The sequence below is a fragment of the Rhinolophus ferrumequinum genome, chromosome 2 (genome assembly GCF_004115265.2).
Source record: "Rhinolophus ferrumequinum isolate MPI-CBG mRhiFer1 chromosome 2, mRhiFer1_v1.p, whole genome shotgun sequence".
Classification (NCBI taxonomy): domain Eukaryota; kingdom Metazoa; phylum Chordata; class Mammalia; order Chiroptera; family Rhinolophidae; genus Rhinolophus; species Rhinolophus ferrumequinum.
Window position 1 is genome coordinate 28,364,105 of NC_046285.1, and position 21,076 is coordinate 28,385,180.

General features: G+C 40.8%; 1 protein-coding gene across 1 annotated transcript in view; it reads right to left on the reverse strand.

Moving 5' to 3' along the window:
* Positions 1-14,756, reverse strand: part of DCBLD2 (discoidin, CUB and LCCL domain containing 2) — a 77,076-nt gene extending 62,320 nt beyond the window's left edge. The window contains exon 1 of the mRNA XM_033088903.1: positions 14,171-14,756. Coding sequence (XP_032944794.1) covers positions 14,171-14,381 — 211 coding nt within the window. The 5' untranslated portion in view covers positions 14,382-14,756. The remainder of the gene's footprint in view (positions 1-14,170) is intronic.
* Between the last annotated feature and the right edge of the window lie 6,320 nt (positions 14,757-21,076).

Genomic DNA, 21,076 nt, shown 5'->3' on the forward strand with positions numbered 1-21,076 from the left:
GATGCTACTCCAACCTGTACCATTTAGCATTCCTTAATGATGAGATTCAAGTAAGTCTCTTTCTAACCGGAAGATGAATACATCCTTTTAAAATGATAGTATTTTCTCCTTCAAAAGAGCTATTAATAATCACCTTTTGGAATAGTTCAGTACTTACACAAAAAAAAACTATATTGAAAGGGACACTGCTGGGTTTTTACACCTCAATATGGGTATAGACGACTATAATGGAATGTTCTATTATCTTGATTTATTATTTAAGAACAATGTAGTGCTGATATCATTGATTAGAATAAAACTTTAAAGGCCTATGAATAAGAACATAGTATGTAGCAAGTAGTAGTTGCAAAATAAATGTTTATTAATGGAATGAATAAGGAAGCTGTATATTAACCTATGAAAAAATAATTTATAATTAGTCTCAAAACTAACTTTAATGAAGGAACAACTCTGTACCTAGGTTCTGATGACACTACTTCATATCCTTAGCTTATAAAGAAATTTTATTCTCAAATCGAAACTAGCAGTTACTTAGTCGACTTCTAAAGGTCAGTACTAGCTAGCAATCTGGCTCCCTAAACCAACCTTTCATTAAAGCTCTGAATCAATGCTAAACTCTACCTATCTTCTATACCTGCTTTCATAGCAGCTCAATAACATAATAATATATAAGAGCACTACAAACATGTGAGTTCTTCTGTGATACACCCATTAATCTTTTGCAAATATAAATCTTAGAATGTGATACAACTCAGAGGGAAAAAAAATAACCACAAATTTTCCCTGAAACTACCATGAAAATACCTTGAATATCTCTACTGGATAGGATCTAAATAGAAAACACAGGGATATAAAAACCTGCACTGTGAAAATAGATGAATTGGTATATAAATAACTTTTGAACAATCATTAATATTTTCCTTAGAGAAAAAAACTATCCTATGACAGAGTTTCTAACATTATGATTCAAATCTGAAATGTTTTCTTGCTATTGAAAAGATAAAAACCTGGTTTCTGGAAGTGTTTCAGTATTTTAAACGTAGCCACTGAATAAACGAAATAACTCAAAACACAAATGCATTTTCTTTAGTAAATAGAAACTAAGGCAGATTTTTAGGGATCGGAAGTGTTGATAGATTTCAGAAAGCCAAGAATTTCCTATTAACAGCTGAATTCACAACTTAGTGATGGCAGATTGTTGCATTTAATGTATTCCCCACAAGCTATAATTTAACTTAAGGTTATGATTTTCAAATGAACTTTACAGAAAGAGAACAAGCAGGTTTTTAGGTGTGTTTATGTTTATATTTGTTAAGGTCTCAATAAATACACAAAACGTTTCTTGCCCTTTCTTCCATAAAGCATAATTTTCTACAAATTTAACACAATAAATACCAACTGATGAAAAACAGGACTTCTGTGTGCATGCTGATGAAGAAAACAATTAAAATGGAACTGTCTTTTTTCAGCATCTTGTGCAGGGGGCGGGCAGGAACAGTCCACAAAGTAACGTGCCAAGAATGTTCTAAAATATGTGATGGAGGTCAGAGCTTCCTCCTCTCGAAAACAAGATGATACGCACCAGAAACCAAAGTTAAAAGAAAGTCTCAAATCTACTGCAATGAACAAGTTTGAATGTTTCGCATTTCAAGGACTATTTGATAAGTTTAACCTAACTAAATAGTTTAGCTGGCCTTGCCAAACACCTACTACTATGAAGTATATGTTTAGACTATTTCAGTTCGAAAGGGATCGCTGGGCTTATACATATTCACTAGGCCAGCAGTTAGTTTTCAATTGTGTTTTGTTATTCCAAAGTAAGAAATACATTTTACACTGTGACCCTATACACTCTTGCATGTGTATTTCTGACTCACTAAAAAGTCCTTCCCCATCTGTAGTCTGAAAAACACCGTACTGGGAATCCAAAGGTCATAAAGTTGAATTTTCATATTAAAGACCATGTCCTCACTTTTACCCCCAAATTAGAACATGTGGTCCCAGTTCATTATCACAGTTATTAAAAGTAAAGCCTATTCTACACCAAAATACCTAAAACATGACAAAACATTTTAAAGTAAAATTAAAATCTGGAAAATATTCTCTATCAACAAATCTCCTAATACACACAGAGCAATGGTTCTCAACTGGGGTAGTGGGAAGGCTCCCACGGAAATGATTTTACCTCCCGCTTGGTAAGTCTTGAGACATTTTTGGTCGTCACAACTGGAGGGGGTGGGGTGCTACTGGCATCTAGTGGGTAGAGAGGCCAGGAATGTTATTAAAATACCTTACAAAGCACAGGACTGATGCATCCTACATGTCAGTAGCACCGAGGTTGAGAAGCGCTGACTTAGAGCAAAGGCTACACTACCTCAGACAGAAGATCTGGGTTAGTTCTTGGCGAGGTTCCATTCAGCCCAAAGGGTTAACACTGTGCTATTCGCTGCGGGTACAACCCAGGGAATAGTTTTCCCTGAAAGGCCAGCAATTACTAAAAGAGTCATGGTCCCATTTGCAAATTTTTAAAACAAGTAATTAAATAGAATGCTTTATTTTTCAAGTTAAAGGAAAAAAATCCTTTTTATTAGTCTACAGCCCTCAAATGACTTTTTTTTTTTTCTGGGTCAAGAGCTCTTAAGGGAAAAAGGGTTAAAAATAGGGTCAGAAATACTATTCCCCAAATTTTCTGCTTAACCTTGGACATATACTGGAAAGAATAATGAGCTGTGGCCAGCCTACACCACCGTCTATTACTCATTTTCATAAGGCAGAACTGACAAAAGGGGCATAACTACTATTGAAAACATAATTTTCAAAATGGGTATCGTAGGGAGCTATCCATACATTCATCTACAATTCCAGTATCACCGACTCTCTCCGACTCCATCATGACCACCATCACTGTCAACTTCTCCTTCTACTCCTCTCCTAGATGGTCCCCACCAGCCCATAACCGACCATAATGTAATTTTCAAATTTTATTTCAGTGGAGAAAAAATACTGGAATTTGATCTTATTGCTCCACTGTTTGGCTGCAGATTTATCTAGGGGATTACTCATAGAACATGTGTTCACTTCCTCTGAAGAGTGTAAGGTCAGATGTGTTAAGCCAGATACAAATTTTGATATTGCTCCAAGAAAAGAACTGAATTTTTTTTTCACTGCTTATCCCTAGAGAAAAGAGAGGGATCATTAAACATATTTAAATAACACTGAATTAATACAATCAAGAACAAATGTTATTTTAGGCTGCTCAAAACTTCAAATCAAGTGGAGTTTTTTTTTTTTTAATAAATATGTTCTTGTGACACTGATTTCATGTGACCCTCCAGCCACTCTCATATTTTAGTCATATTACCACTAATAAATAATATAAATTACATTCATCATTGAATTATATTAATATGAACACTGCAATTTTTAAAAAATATTTTCTTTAAGAACAGAAAACACAAATGCAGGGAGCTTGCACAAAATGCCCAAACTGTGGACCAATGTAACATTTATTACAGTCATTATAAACTATGAAAGGTTTATACTTTTCCAAGGAACTTTCAATAATTTATCATTGTGAACCGGTGAATCTGACTATACTTCCTCTAAATAAGTGTCACGTCTGTCACATCTTATAATACATTTGTGAGATCTTACAGTCAACTAAAAAAAAGACATTTAGAGAATATAAAAGTGTTCAAAAAAGTAACCTGCAAGTCCTAACTAATAATCTTACTTCATTTGGCTACAATGAAGATTTTTTTAATGTATTATTTAGCACTGCAAATTTTTAGACCAGAAGTACCCTATCAGTCCTATTACTATAAAATTTTTAAAGCTGCATCACTATAAATCCCAAATACATAGTTCAAAATAATACTTTAATTTGTTTGTTTGTTTTTTTAATATTGGATGAGATGGATATGCACCTAGAGCCTAGAGGGTCACTGGGTACATTTTAGGAAAGGAAATAGCTCCCTGCTTCACTCTTTATAAAGCCCAAATTCATCTTTGCATGTGTGATAATTTAAAAAATTGAATTACATGAAGGGATGTGAGATGTATAAATCCTCTTCAACCGCCACCAGGCATATACTCTACTCAGAGCATAACAGTAAGCAAAATCCTCTTTCCACCCAGTGTCCCGACGCCTGCCGACGCCTGCCATCTTTTTTCTCACTTTTCCTTTCTTTTACAAACAGATTTCTTCAGTTCTCTATACTTAATGTCTTACTTCTTTGCTTCCCACTCTAACATCTACGAACTGAAATTCAGCTTCCAGACTGTTACAGGTTGAATTATGTCTCCCAAAGATACGTTCAAGTCCTAATTTCTGATACCTGTGAATGTAATCTTATTTTCAAACAAGGTCTTTGCAAACGTAATCAGGTTAAGATGAGGCCACACTGGATTAGGGTAGACCCTAATTCCATGACTGGTTTCCTCTTATAAGAGGAAAATGTGGACACAGATACAGACGCAGAGAGAATACCATGCAACCACAGAGGAAGAGTGGAGAGATGCAAAGGAATGCCCAAGACTACAACCACCAGAAGCTATTAGTCAAGGACCCTCACCTCGAGTCTTTGGAGAGCAAGAGCGAGCGAGCGCTACCCTGCTGCATTTTAGAATTCGAGCCTCCAGAACTATGAGACAATAAATTTCTGTTTTAAGCCATGTAAGTTTATGGTAATTTGTTATCAGCCCTAGGAAATGAAGACCCCCCCCCCTTGAAGCAAACTATTCACTGAAGCAGCCAGTTTTGGAGCTGCCAAAACAAAAGCCAGTAGATACTTTTTCATCCTTATTTGTGACCTTTCTACAGTATCTGGCATGACTGACTCTTCCTGCCCTCCCACCTTCCTTCCTTCATAGCTTTGTCCCTCATTCTTAAACCTCTCCTTCCCCATCTTAGCTCTTCTTTTAACTATCTAACTGCAACTTATCTGGCATCCTCGCTGTTCTGCAGACTGCTTTCCCCACTCTTGGATTCTACCTGAGCAATCTCATCTACTCCCAGGATTTCAACTACCCCTGAAACGGAGAAAACGCCAAGGTCTCCAAACTTGCTGCTGATCCTTAAAGCCATCACCGACTTACATATTCAGCACGTCTGCTAATAAGTTCCACAGCCTTGCTTTTTTTTTTTCCCCACAGCATTTCAAACTCAACATGTCCCAAATATTCAATGAACATCTTCCAACTGCCAGGCACAGTAGTAGGTGCTACAGACAACAATAAAAATGGCAGAGAAGGCAAACTATGCTTATAGTTTACAATATAGTAAGGCAGAGATAGCAAGGAATTTCATGGATGAGGAGTACTGTGTGGAAGTAATGGCAGTCTGTGGTGTGTTGGTGATAAACAGCAGTTAACTAGACAGAAATCCTGGTGGATGAGGGAGGTGGAGAGCAGGGAGAAGAGGATTCCAGAAAGGGGGAAAAATAAGCATTTAGTTAACCCTCACTCTCTCCAAGTTAACTAGTCCTTAAGTTTTGTACTTTGTCTCCTCAGTATCTCTAAATTTAGTCCGTCTAAACAAGTGTAGGCCCTTGCAATAGTTCTCTAACAGGTTTCCCACGTCCTCTTTCCTTCCTTAAGCCTGCTGTCCACACTCCGGCAAGTGTTTCTTAAACACCAGCTGGGTCATGTAGGTCTCTTATTCCAAAAGCCTTCCACTATTTTCCACTGATGATACAATAAAACTCAAATTCTTCAGCAAGGATACAAAGTCCACTATGATGTCCCCGATTCCTCTCGTCTCATCTCCCGACTTCTCCCATGACGTCTCTGCTCCAGCGGTGGCATCTGGATGACTCCCCGCACGTTCCCCATTCTCCTCTGTGCCACTGCATGTCCTTCCTCTTCTTACCCACCTAGCAAGCACCTACTCAATGTCACCTCCTTTGTGAAACATTCTGCAAGTCCTGGCCTTTTTCTCCGTTTTCTTATCAAAATCTCTTTACTGTACTCAATATACTTAATTATTGGTTTTCATGTCAAGTTACCACACCGAGCTGCAGAACTCTGTTAGGCAGGCACACACATAGAAATAGGGCGTAACAGGCTCTTCACACACTGTTGAATTTAGAAAATAATAAACCCAATCAAGCCAGCAGTAGGTACTCACCAGGAAAGGGATTTAGTAGAAAGTCCACAGGCTTTGGAGTCAGAGAGATTGGATGTAAATTCTAGCCATGCTAACCTTTGAAATACTGGGCACTTAACCTCGAAAAGCCTCTATATCCTCACCTGGACATGGGGACACCATCACCTATCTCCCTAGGTACTTGTGAGGGGTTTGGTATTTGGTAAGAACTTACATAAAATATAGTGGACTCTATAAATGTGGACACTCTTTCTCCTTGAAGACTATGCCTCTCTCTAGTACCCTCCTTATCCTTCTGGGAACTGCCCTGCACTTTCCAGCCTTTTTTATATGACCTCATGCTCCTTTGTTAGTTGACAGGTCCAAGAGTGGGTCTGATTCACACTGGGCCAGAGGGTGGCCAACTCACCGTCCCCTCCAGTCTCCAGTTTTCGAACCTTGTACATTTGGGAAAACGCCCGAGTCTCTCCCGTGTTGAAGCTACCAGCCTTAAGGGTTGCCAACAGCCATGATTCCGTGTTCCACTCAAAGTCCGACGGAATCAAGAGACAAAAATTAAGCTGAGCCTTTGGTGCTTGAAGCCCAGCTGCATTCCTGCTTTCTCCTCCGCTTAGGTTGGTTCAGCTCCTCCCAAGATTCCACAAGTTATCTCAGAATCCTAATGCTTTTCCCTTTTACTGTAAGCAGACTTGGACTTCTATTCCCTACGACCTCAAGGGTCTGAACTAAAACACCCTTCCTCCACCCCTGCCACAGAATGTCTGTCTCACATCCAGACTCTAAAGTTAGTTTCTAGGATCCAAAGAGTTAAGTAGAAAGAAGGGCATGCCAGAAGGAAAAGAGATAAACCACCAACCTGAAAATGATCTGAAAGGGTGCAGATCAAAGAAAGTTGAAACATCAACAGAAGTTGGTGAGAGGAAATGGAGGCCAAAGGGAGGGAGCAAAACCAGCATTAAAGTCTGGGCAGGTCGGAGGCCAGGTAAGGACACCTCACGTGAACAATCACACCTTGCTGTCACCTTCCTCTACTGCATGCTCTGACCCCTCTCACTGAGCTAGAGGTGGGACTTCCCTAAACAGTAACTGGGACAGGGATAGGGGCAGAAGGACGGGAAAGCTTTGGCTCTAAGTAGAAAGCAAACATGTGAAGATGGAGATTTTAACTGCAGAGTAGGAAAAAAGAGGAACACAATATCAATTCACTCACGGAACAAAATTTTACAGCTATCCAAACAGATCTGATCCCAGCCCTCATACATTCTAGAAAGACGAGTTATATATTTTAAAACAGTGAGAGTGGGAAATAGACCCCAAAGTCAACATGGCTAGTATTTAAATCCAGGTACGTCTGCCTCCAAAGTCTCCATACTTTCTTTAAAGTCCACCAGAGTAAAAAATAGTGAAGACAGACAAAGTCTCAGATTTTGGAGAGTAAAACAAACAAAAACAAGCCAAAACAAAACAAAAATATGACAGTTTAAATGAGTTTCAGTACAGCAGAAGCTAGACTGCAGGGTTAAAAAGAAAATCATCCCTCAACAAATATCTGCTGTGTGCCGAACACTAAGGAGTACACTTCTTAGTGTACTTCACAAATGTAGTTTACTTTTTAGAAAGTTTTCACTGAAAAAAGCAGAGATACAAGGTACCTGAAAAGCAAACAGCTGCAAAGAGAGATGTATAAAAGCCAGTGGTGTTTTGAGCGTATTTCCAGGCACAGAATAAGAAGCACCACAGAAGTTTATACTACAACAACTGATATTCCCTGATGAAGCAGTCCTCTGGACAAAGTGCAAGAGAGAGTTTCAGGAAGGAAATTCCGGTCAGGCAGGAGGCAAAATTATCCTGTGCAGGGATGAGGAGCAGAGCAGTCATGTCCCACCAAGTGGGACAGTCACGATGTGTCCACCAAACCGTGATTCCTGTTGGAGATTTGAGGTGTAGTCCCTCACTTAGGTAGACCTAATCACAGTGGCCACCGGACTTGCACCAGTCATCTTAAACTATCCAGAACCAGGCAGAGCAGACAGCAGGGCTTGGCACGTGAGCCCAAGTGTGGCATCTGCCAAGGACCAGGGGAAGAGCATCGCTGAGATGATGGATAAAAGGATTGGGTAAAGATGCCGAAACCTACAGCGGATGCCAGGCCTAATCTCAGGGACAAATCCTCTGTCTGCCCCTCGATGGAAAATCCTTCACAATAATGTTCCCACTGACCTTTCCAGCCTTTGTTTCTCATTATTTCCCTAGGTCACAAGGTTACTGAAGTTATCTGAGTGCTCTCCAGGAATTCCAGCTGGTGACTAAAAAGGAGGCAGGCAATCGTTAGAACCAAAACTAGGAGACTTATAATGGCAGAGATGGCTATTCAAATCAGAATTTGAAAGAGCGCAAAGGAGTACACCCAACCTGCTGACACTGATTTAGGCTGTCAGTGTTTTTACAGATGATCCATGCGACAGGTGGGCACAGTGGTGTTTTCTAAGCAGCAGCCATGGCTATGTTCAGAGTTCCAGATGAAGGAGGATTCCTCTCACTGGAAGAGGAATCAAGTGCAACAGAAGGGTCTAGCTCCTGGGAAGAGAGCGGCTGGGAAATACCGGGCAGGACGTCAGGCTCTGAGCAAGTAGGTTCAAGAGAGGGCTCTACCAGCATGGTACTGAGAAGCCCAGGCTTTTGGACCCCCGACTGTGGAGATGACACAAAGGACAACAGCGTGAAGAACATGTAGGTGCCTGGCGACTAACACCAATCGTGTTTGCGGCAGCAGATTCACTCTAGAAATGGGCTCACAACTCACATTTTTTGAACGACAGACATCATGATAAACATCAAAAATAAGAAAATGAATGAAAACTTTCTGCCAGGAACAAATATTTAAAATACAGTGTGATTAACGAGTGAACAGAAAATAACTGGAAGGTACTGTCTGGAGATGAGTGTGTGGTGATGGTTAGAAAACTCTTCAGAGTGCAGATGAGACCCCCAAAAAGGGCTCTGAAGGATGATCAGGAGTTTACAAAGCAGACAGGGCAAGAAAAGTAAGGGCATTCCAAGTTGAGAAAATGGCATTTATAGAGTTCAGTAGAGAGAACAAGACAAAAAAGCATAAATGATATGTTAGAATAAAAAGTAGTTCTGTCTTACACCTAAACTATAAAGCATGAGGGGCGCTGACATGAGATTAATAAGTCAGAGAGGAAGGGAGGGGCCAGACTGTGAAAAAGTTACATGCATAATATGCAAAGGAGTTTGGATTGCACCTTACAAGTGACAGAGGGGCTACTGGCCACACGGGTAGTATTAATTTAGCTCCAAGACAGTGGCGCCCCAGTGTGCAAAACCGTGGCCCACAAATGTTCCTCCAGTTATTGGGCAGAGGCGCAGGGCATGGGGCTCCAGGAGAAAGCAGGGGGCCAGGCCCAGAGGCTTGCAGCTCAACGCCACAGGGCACATTTCTGCACGCCCATGCTTTCCTTGCTGTGCTGATCTTCACTCTTCAAATGTCTGCCATCCCTGTGGACTAGAAATCTAGCAATCCTTTAAAGCTCCACCACGTACAACCACTTGCTCCTATGCTGAATGAAGAATGTAATCCAATGGAATAAAGACATTAATCCAATGGAAAGAAACTAATGTAATATCAGTTCTGAACATTACAGTAATCATAAATAACAAATGTCTTTGAAGAACTTTTCCATTTTGAAATGTTTGTCTTCTTGTGTTTTATAAGTATGCTTACGTGTTAGCCTATAAAACAGAAGAGTATTAAAATTACAGCCATGTAAGATCACGTAGGTGTGTGAATATGGATTCAAAAGGAACATAAAAATTATAGATTGATAGATTAGAGCTAGAACTGTGGATAATTATTTAAATTTTTGGTTTTGAGTAACAAACACTGTTATCTGTACAATATTTTAAAAATAAAGTGCTAAGGCCGTAAGGTTGTTCTAAAATGAACCGAATTCACACAGCACACAAGAAAAATTGCCAAGTTGTGTCACTTTATAATTTATACTTCAACAATCACATTTAGCAAATATCACTATCTCTATAAATCTTTTCCTAATCATCCTAATTTTATGTCATCATTCCAACTAATCAAGCAGTGGAAATAGAAATTATCTATCTGTATGCATTCAATTAATGCCCAATATTACCACCTGAGCTTTCACACCCCACATTTATTTTATTAAATATATGTAGTCCTAAATTGAAAATCTACCTCTATGTAAATCTAGCTTTTCCTCATCATACTATAATCCCATTACTTCTTCCTGGAAATTAATTAATTCATTTGTCAATTAATTCTAATGCTGGTACTTATACCAATTTCACTATTTTAAGATTTTTTTTTTAAGTTGATCTTCTAGAATGAAGCTCATTATGTTCAAACAGAATTATTAACTAAAGGGAAATAATGTTTCCTCTTTGCTTGTAACATTAGGAAATTACCTAAAAATCATTAACCTGTAATTATACAGTTAATTTTTCATTTAAAAGTTTTAAAAATGTGGATTTTAATCTGATAATTAGCGTATGTGGAATATGTGCAATATTCTAATTTCTGTTGTGCAAAATTAATCAGAAGTACAGCAGAAAAAGGATGCTTTGATTTTTGCCTCTGAATAAAAATCCACATAAGATTCCTAATGTTTTATCATCGCACCAGGAAAGGCAATAGAAAATTCTCAATTAACCCAATGTTAATCTTAGAAGTAATTACACGTTCTTTGAAGAGAGAGATGTGCTCTTCAATTCTGATAATTCATAAATATTGTTCAAAAAACATTTCCCTGCTAAACTGGCAAATAAAGGCATTACTTGACAGAATATAATTTTTTCCCCACACATTAGTTCCAAATATTGTGAAACAATTCTTTTTACAAAAGAACCTGATTTATTTCATAGGTTTATTAAATTAGCAAACAAAAATCAATTATCTTCACAAACATTTCATATTAATAATCATAAACATGTCAGTCCTAATGGATTGTAAAATTCACTCCACACTCAAATATCTTCTAACCCAGAAGGTAGCAAGCCCTCCATGACACAAATGAGGAAGCTGGTCTCCTAAGATGAGATGACACAAATTCCTACAGTCATAATGTAAACTGAAGACATAAATTCATTCATTGGAGACCCTCAAATTCCTATTAAATAAATTTATTACAGTAGCTAATATGCAATGAGCGGAAGTTTCACCTATTTAAGTTTTTTAGAAAGATGCACATTTTACAGTAAAAAAATGCCTTCAATAAAGAAAAATATTTTAAAGATGAACTTAATATCAAACTACAACTCAAAAAATACAAATATAAGTCATATCTAAAACCATAATAGTAAAATAGATATGAATAAACAGAATCTATTTATAAATATATTAATAATACGAGATTGGTTAAAATACATCTCTGCTGTGAAAGGTTGACAAGTTTTCAGACCAATGATAAATTTTATTCTGAGCCAAACAAAAAGAAAAATCACTCTACAGCAGAAAACCTGCTGAGGAATAACTATATATGGTATTAATTGGAATAAGGGTAATATCTCCTACTATTTCAAAATGATGTTTGAAAAATTAAAAAAAACTGAAACCTGAAGCACTGTTCTAAATCAACATATATAGTAAATTTATTTCTACCTAGGCTGGCTGAGAGAAAAAAGAATCTATCACAAAACATTTCTGCAGTTTATTTTTTATTCTGACTCTATGCAAATTGCAGAGAATTTAGAAAAGCATAAAGAAGAAATTACAACTCTACCAGCAAAAGACAACTGGTATCATTTTACTATTTCCTTTTAGTCTTTATCCTAATACTTCCTATAAAGTAAAAACTCCAGCTTATAACTTTACAACATTTAGACATTCCCATTATTAAAAATTCTATAGACGTTTTAAAGCAATGCTTCTCATTTTGAAATTATACTTCTTTTCAGGTTATGTGAGGAAACACCAGTGGACCTTGAAGCACATATTACTAGGAAGACTGGTTTAAAAGCAATTCCACCACAGACTGCATTAGGGTCCTTTGGGTAAGAAAATATAATTTTTAAAAAATCAGGGGTTGAAATCATACACAATTCCTGAATGTTTATGTGATATACACCTAACTGGTCCTTACTTTATCAGATAATTTAGTTAAGTGCAAGATTAACAAGGATCATCAGTGACAGCTATATTAAGCTTTCCCCTTTGCAAAATTCCTGTGTATCATAATTTAAGTTATGGAATAGGTTATCTATTCTTGTATCACTGATGTAGAAAACTGAGGTATGAAGAAATTAAATGACTTACTACCCAATCACCGTAGAACTAGAAATCAGATCTTTCAAATTACCAGTATCATTTCTATCTATGCTATTCTACACTGGTGTTTATATAAAATGACACTGTGTAAGACAAACTTATTTGTTAAAATGTTCTGATGAAAACTGAAATGATATCTTTAAAAAAGGTAATGTTACATGCTTAATTAGATCAGGCTTGAGAAATTCTAAAAACAAGGCAATCATCTCATGGTGGGGGAGACTGAGTCTATATTGTTAAAAGATTCTTAAAAAAACATGATATAAACACTTTCAGAACTAGAAATAAGCAAAACAGATTATTGTGATTATGTAATTATATTCCTTTCTGTATCAAGGTACCTTATATTTTTTTTGTCTCTGTTTCTTATGTTTGGAATGGGATAACAACACCTATCTCAAATGGTTGTGGTGAGGATTGATTTTAACACATTGTAAACTACTTGGTACTGTGCCTACCACAAAGTAAGCCCCAATAAGTCTTAGCCATATAGAAGCCTTTTTTTTTCCTACCAGGAGGGAAATACAAGCACAGGCTCTAAAACTTCAACCTAGGGAAGGATTTCACACTCTATTAAGTACTGATGTTTAAAAAATTCATTTAAGATTATCTAACTAAAACCTGAACGCTAATAAGCATCTACATGTGTAGAAATGTGCTTAGATCTAAAAGAGGTCAGTTTACCAAATACATTCTTTCCTTATAGTTAGATTATATTTCCACATGCCTGTCAAAGTTTCAGCATCTTCACAACGACAGGCTTATGGCCACGATGCCATACTTGACTGAAAAACCACATGAGAGCAACATTAAGCTGGACTTAAACGTGGAGATCAATTAAAAAAAAAATCTTCCCAGCAATAAGAAACAGTTCAATCCTTACTTTTTCACTGCAATAAAACGGGAAATGCAATGGAAAATGTGTTCAATAACCGCAAACTGCTTCAAAAATTGCAGTTCGCTGCCTGCAAACAGTACTAAAAGGGTGGGGGAAAATATCAGTTCTGCATTCTCTATCCATCATGGTGATTATTCAATAAACAGTTTCGCTTGCTTCTGATATAGGTTTTTCAAGAACTGCAGATGGAAAACAAGTTTTGCCCCTTCCTGGGAGGGCCTTGCACTTTTAACGCGGAATGCTCCATTTAGGTAACATAGCGGCACTGGGTCAGACCCAGTGTCTCATCTGGGCAATCTCGGCCACCATCCTAATAGGTAGGGACTGTAAATGACACGTTCTGAATCCAAGACTCAAAGATAACCAGAATATATTTCATTCGCTTTTGAACCTGAGCACTTTCACAAAAGGTAATCATAAACCCTTGCCTTTAATAGGTTTAAGATGCTATTTAATTACCTTGCCTTTCTACTCTGTCCATCCATCCCTTTAGCTTAACTTTAAGGCTCACGTCTCCAAAACTTCTCTTTTTCCTCCCAAAGACTTTCCCCAGAAGAATCCAGTACCAAAAAGGAAGACTTGATAGCAGGGTCTCACTTCCCGCTTTTCAGGAAAATGAATGGTCTTGCCAAAAAGGTAAAGCCGCGCCAACAGGCTGATCCCACCTTTGCTACTCCACGTTGTGCGCGCCGAGCCAGGTCTGCCCACCCACCAAAGCGCACCGCATCTCGCCCGCGCATCTGCAGATTCCGCTAATGGCCTGCAGACCTGGCACCTCCGAGGCTCTCCTCGCGCCCCGGCCGCCCGTGGGGCTCCACGCGCCGCGCATTCCCAGGCGACCACTCACCTTGCTGGGCTCCGACGTCCTCGAGCAGCAGAAGCAGGATAAGTAAGAGCAGAAGGAACAGAGGCATAGGGGAGGAGGAGGAGTTGGAGCGGGGAGGGAGGAGGCAGGAGTGCGAGTGGAGGAGCGCGGCCCGGGCGGGGGCGGCGGCCGCGGCCCGGACTCGCGAACGGTGCGGGCTGCGCCCGGCTCTCACCACCGCCCGGCTCGCCATCGCGGCGGCCGGCAGTCCGCCTGCATAGTGCGGGCGCCCCGGGTGTCCCGCGCGCCCCGGGGCCGCCGCACCCAGCGAGCAGGCGGCGGATGAGGCGGGAGAGCGAGAAGCAGCGCGCGCCTCGCCTCGCCCCGCGCCGGGACCTCCTCCGCCCCTCACTCCGCTTTCGCCTCCTCCTCTTCGTCCCTTCCCTCCGCTCCCCGCCCAAGACCCCCGGCCGGAGTGCAGGGGAGGGGAGGGAAGGAACTGGGGGCTTGAGGCGCGGGAGACGGCAGCGGCGGAGCTGGGGAACGCGCCTCCCGCACGGCGTTCTTCAACCCTAGCCCTGCTCGCCGCGCTCGCCCGCCGCTCCGGCTAGCTGGCAGGCAGGCCGGTCTCCCGCTCCCTCGCGCTCCCTCTTGCGCGCTCTGGCCACGCCTCCTCGGCCAACACGGCCAATCCGAGGTCGGCTCCGGTCCGTCTCCCCCCGCGCCATCCAATCAACACGCTCTCTCCTCGGTCGACCCGTTAGCTCCCCGGCCCACTCCTTGAGCCCCACCGCCTCTCATCTCTTTCCTCCAATCCCCTGAGGCCTTGGGAAGCGTCCCACCCGCCTCCCCCAATCCCGGTTCCACCCCCAAGCTTGGGCCCTCGGCGGCTCCCGCCTGGCCCGCGAGTTTGTTATTGTTGGGACCACAACCCAAGCTGATCCCGCTGAGGCTGCCGCTTGCTCTGGTCAATGACTTCCGGGACTCCCCCCATCCGGCTCTCCCCGCTGCTCAGGCCCTGCTTGTTCATTGCTCCTCCCCCGCCGCACATCAGGCCACTGGAAGGGGTGGGAAACCTGGATCCTGGATGGTTTTAGCTGAGAGCTGAGTCTGAAGGACATTTCCCCCCCTTTAATAGCAGAGCAGTGGTCTTTAAATTTAAACTACAGCCAATTGTTGCAGCTACTGCGAATTATAATAACAGATCACTGCTCAATTAAAATATATGTATTTCCTGTTTTCGAAGCCTTTTACTATATTTACTATATTAGGGGAGAAACAAACAAACAAAAAAGGATATAACAAGATTCACGCCTCCAAAGCAATTTAAACCTAACATCCTAACATTCATTCAGCCATCCTACCAAGAGTTGAGCACCTGCTGTCTACCTGCAAACCCTGCGCTATGATTTGGAGTTGTAGCCGGAACCCAGAAATCTTCCAGGATCTAGTGTTGGGACAGAGATGGAACTACATCATGAAAGTCAGAATAAAATAAGTGCTAAGCTGAGTCACAAGCAATTTGATGGAGACTGTTAGTGGATGGAGTGACAAAAAGAGCTGGCCTTTGGGAAAGGGGAATCCGCAGGACTAGGAGGTGATTGGTTTTAGAAAGGAGAGAGGTGCCATCCTGGATGTTTTTCACATGGGCTCTTAAGAGAAGGTTGGTGTCATTAACAAATACAGGAAACTGGAAAGGTGGAGCAGGTTGTGTGGGAAAGTGAGTTAGTTTAGTACATACTGAATTTGAGATGTCCACTCAATTATTATGGGAAGCTATATAACAGGACATTTTGATCTAAAGTTTAGGTTGAGGAGTACCCTGAAGTTATGGGTGGAAGGCATGAATACACGTAATATCCAAAACCATGGAAGGGATTAATATCCTCAAATGAAAATCTGAGAATTGGAAAGGACTTTGGAGGTCATCTTTTACAACTCCCCTGCAGATCCCTCATGCATTAAAACCTTCTACCAAATTTATTCAGTAGGTATTTATTGGATGCCTATTAAACCCTACTAGGCTTTAGGCCTAATGTGGGTAGTGGATATAGGAAGTTTTATCAGAGGGTCCTACATTCTGTGTCGGAGGTGGTCATATAAAGAAATCCATTGCTATCAGCGGGTGTTGTAAGTATGGACTGGTGCCACAATACTATAATGGATGGATTTTAAGAAACCCATTGTGGTTTGAAACTCCAGCTGTCTTGAATAAGAGGACAAAGTAAGGAAGGTTATCTCAGGGCAGAGGCAAAATAGGCTGGTTAGCAGATAATTGGTATTGATGGAGCTACATGTGGTTAACTATTGCTAATGTGAGGAACTGAAGACTAGTCTGGAAAAGTCGGTAAGGGCAAGACCTCAGACAGGCTCAGGAGTCAGGATTTTATTTTGTAACATTGAAAAACAACTAAAGGGGTCTAAGAAAAAGTGACATTATTAGGTTTTTATTTGAGAAAACTCAACCAGAGAGGAGAGTTAGGAATGGACTGGAGTAAGAGCAAGACTAAGCCAGGACAGCCAGTCCTGGTGACTGGTCCCGTGATTTGTATAGTTAAAAAAGTGAGGTGAGTCTGAACTGCAGTAGCAGTAGGCTTGGAAAGGGAAGACTAACTGGAAGAATATTAGGCATGTAGTAACTGATTAGATCTGGGGAGGAGTGAGGAGCTGAGGAAAGTGTTCAGGTTTCTAGGTAGAAGGCAGTGCCTTTTACACAGAAAGGGAATATGAGAAGGGGAACTGGTTTGGTTGGATGAGGAAGTAGAAGACAAGATAATGAATTCAATATTGGCATATCAATCATGATGTGTTAATGCGGCAAGCAGTCAGTCCTGTACTGTGACTTCTCATAATAGTCTTTTTGAGACAACCCAACTCATTCGTTGGACAACTCTTTTTTCATAGTACATTGATGACCCTGAGGTCACAGGGTGGTGACAGAGCAAGGTATTATGAATTTCAGGCTGGCATCCTATTGACTACATAGAACTGCACCAAGGCAGAGAATTCACCTGTGACCTAGCAAAGTTATGGAAGCCTTTCTGGAACAGGCAAAACCTGGGATATAGCCCCCTGTGATGCAGGGTCTCAGCTCCTGCTCCCCGCACAAGAATGCAGGATATGGTCAGGCCAAAAAGGAACACCAACGGAGCCATACATAGGGGAGTCATACCACCATATTCTTGCTGGTGGCTGGGTTGGAGACACAGGAAGCGGGAGCCGCAATCCAACGTCCGCTTCTCTGCCAACCAACCAACCCCTTGTGTAGCCACGGCAGTTATATTAGTGGCTAATTGGCTAACTGGTTACAGCTGATGGCCACACAGACACAGTGGATGGCCATCCGATGACAGCTGATGGCCATCTAATAACCAAGCCAGCACCTTTCCACGTGATGCCGAGAGCCTGGAAACTGCTCTCTGACTCTGTCCCCACACCCCCTCTAATTCTTGTTAATACAGCATGAAAAGATCCAGACTACATATGCCTAAAGCAAGAAGTAGGAGCCCTTAGATTTTTTTTATCCCTGTTTTACTCACTGTCTTGTATTTTAAATGGTTGTTAAAAGTAGATAATAGAGAGGTGAAGAAGTTCTAAATGAAATCAGTGGCAGGAAAGGCATGAGGGTAGAAGGGGCAAACTGAAGTTATATTTAAAAAGGTGAAGTCAAAAGGTCTTGGTGACGGTTACCATTTGACAATTTCTATACTGTTATGCTTCAGCTTCCTGGGTTTTGCTTTGGAAATACATAGTATGGAACTCTGGCTAGAGAAATCTGTGGAGTCCCTTCTGATGGATGTACGAAGTATGGCACAGATGTGGGAAAGGGTTGATGCTGTTTCTGCTCCTGTTCTCTCCCCATTTCTGATCATTGTCACTCTACTGAGTTGCAAAAACGATGACAGAAGACTGCTCTGAGATACCCAAAATCTCTTTTGTGAGACCTTATACCAAAGGAACATAACAGGCATTCATTTTTAGGACAATACCTGGATAGAGTGGAATTCTAGTTTATATTATCTTTCTTACTGTGCACTGCTGTAGCCAACTCTGTCATCTTTCTTGCCTCTGGGACTTGGTGTGTTTGGAGGCTGAGATCTTCTGAAGCTGTGGGAGCAATATTTGTCCAGGACTATTTTATCCACATAAGCCAGATGGCTGGGCTGGATCAGAACTAGGGATTCTAACCAGGACCCAAAGTGGATAGGTCTGGAGAAAGCCATCGTCATAGCAGCCAGAGGCTCCCAGAAGCTCAAGTGCCTCCACAAAGTAAGCCCAGGTCCCAGCTCCTTACTACAAAGACTCAATAAGGTATGGGCTTTAGAGGTTCCCCTGGGAACAACACTAACAAAGAAAACACAAACTGAGCAGTGTCTTCATTGCACATGAGGTCATTGACATGTGCGAGGACTTGTAGCAGCCATGTTTGACTCCTTTCATTGACTGGTAAATGAATTAATGCTTTGGATGAAGGCTCTGGTGAAGACTAGGGCTTCAGGAAAAGAACACGTGGGATTATATATGAAATATCAGGAATTAAAATGTGTACCACTTTGATGTATTTACGTTTGTTTACTTCATGTTCAACATACAGATTTTCAGCCTAAATTTTAATTCACCAGAACTTTCTCCCCTTTCCCTCTTCTTTCTCTTCCTTTTTCTCATTTTCTTTCTTTTTCTCTTAATTGATAAAGAATAGAGGAATAGAGAAAATGGAATTGACCTGTAGAGAAAACGAGAAATATGAAAAGAATGGTTACATCCCACTATTTTTGCTTCCATATGAATTCCAGTTCAGCCACTGCTAAGGAAATGAGAGTGGAGGAAAAGAACCTGGGGGCTGGTTCCTGTGCTTCATACAGAAACATCTGGGTTTTAATGGTATGATACAGTAAGAATCATTGGCACCATCATTGCTATTAAATGTCTGTTAAGCATTAATAAAACAGAAGAGGCTCATTTAATATGGCATTTATACTGGAAACCTTGGGATGACGGTATGTAATGAATCACTGGTGGGCTTTATCAGTGAGTGTATATTTTTGGCAGGATAACAGAAAGAGGGAACAAACGAGAATTTACTTTTGTGTTCTTCCAACAGGGTGGGAGAGAAAGAAGAATGTGGCAGTTCTGGGGAAGTGTTTCAAACTTCAAAGCCCAGGGCCCTAAGATCTGGTTACTGTTCTCACAGGAGCATTTTCTTTGTCCTGTTGACTGTTTGGACAAATGTTTACAGCCAAGTTTGTTGTTAAATGTCTGAAATCTGCTGAGGAGACTTTCTTCCTTTCTGTGAACAGAAGTGGTTTGGATACATTTTTCTCTTTATCTTGTGAGCTTCTTTCAGTTAGTCATTTCCGTCAAGTCTAGCTCTCAAGTTTGTTACTCATATTTTCTTAACATTTATAAACTATTTCTTTAGCTATTTGTTATAGCAAATTTAAGAAAGAAATGTTAGGATCCTAAATTTATTACAGAAGTTATTTCATTTCTACGAGTGGATAATGACATTACAAATCTTTTCTTGGCATATTTCAGCAACATGACTAACTTTGATCATTTTCCATTTGTCTCTTCCTCCAATCATATTTCTTTTTCTCTTCCTACCGCTCTCTGCCACCCCCATTTGGTTTTTCTAGGAACATAAGAAATTTAATTCACTCTCTTGTGGGTCAGACAAGAAGGCTTCAGTTTGGTATTTTATCTTTGATGGTGGCTGCAAAGGATTTTAGTAAAAATATGAAATGTAACCTCCATGACATCATCATGCCTAGACATTAGAGAATTAATTATACATGAATGGTTAACAGAGAACTAAAAAATGAATAGTGAGCATACCAGAGTATCTGAAATAATATTATTTAGGCGTGCAATAACTGTATGCCTCTCCTGCTATATGCCTGTATTCTTTCCTGTGGGACCTACGCTGGCAGCGTCGTTGAAAATTAAATATATAGAGTTCAAATGCTGTTTGGCTTCTGAGAAATTGAGTTGTTTCATGAAATCATGGAAACAGCCCTAGACCAGACTCTTATATCCAACTTGCTCTTGAAAGTGCTGTATAATCTCCAGCAAGTTTCCTACTTCTAGTTACCAGTGTCTTTGTCCACAACAGGCGATGGTTGGCTCTCACTGTAGATTTCAAGTTTAATAAGTCTTCCAAACTCTCATTATCTGCTTCTCCTTTTCATCTCCTAAATCCGTACCTGTTGGAGGAAGAGGAAACAAAAGCTGACGACCACAGAATTCCTCTCTGGGGAAGCATGGGCCGTGCTGAACCAGCACGTACCTTAAAGGGTGTGCTTCTCCCCCATGACCCCAGCCCAGCAAATGCCTTTCTGAACCAGAACTAGATGAAGAGTCCCAGTTCTGTTTTGCAAGCGAAGCAAACAGGGCTCTGGAGCGGGAGGGTAATCTTATCAGGGAGGAGATGGGGGAGGTCAGAGGAGATAAAGCAGGCCAGAGTTGTGGTCCGAAGCTGGAGTTGAAGAGAAGTGAGAAATAGTGAAAATTCTCCAGTGGTTGGAATGCAAAGATGCTTTGATAGGTAGATATCGCTAACAAATAAATTCTAGTTGTTTGCTGTATAGGCTATATTGTAACCTTCCCCCTGCCTTCCTCTGAAATTCTCCATTAAGTTTACTGTAGTCACAGACTTGATCGGGTAAAACTTTGGGGAAGAGCAGGCATCTAAGCAGGGGTGGGGGAGGGGGCTTGGGGAGTGGGAAACACTCAGGTTGGTGTTCAACTAATTGATTCTATCTGGAAGGCCAGCATCCTCGGAAGTGAAATGAAAGTGGAGAGCAAAAATTCAGAGAAAGCAGGAGACTCCTAGAACCAGAGATTTTGAGCAATGTAAACTTGTCACTTCCCATCTTCTTGACAAGAAACTAGGCTTCCATCCCCAGATTTGGAATCATCCAGGCAGCTGCCTTCTGTTACACCAGGACA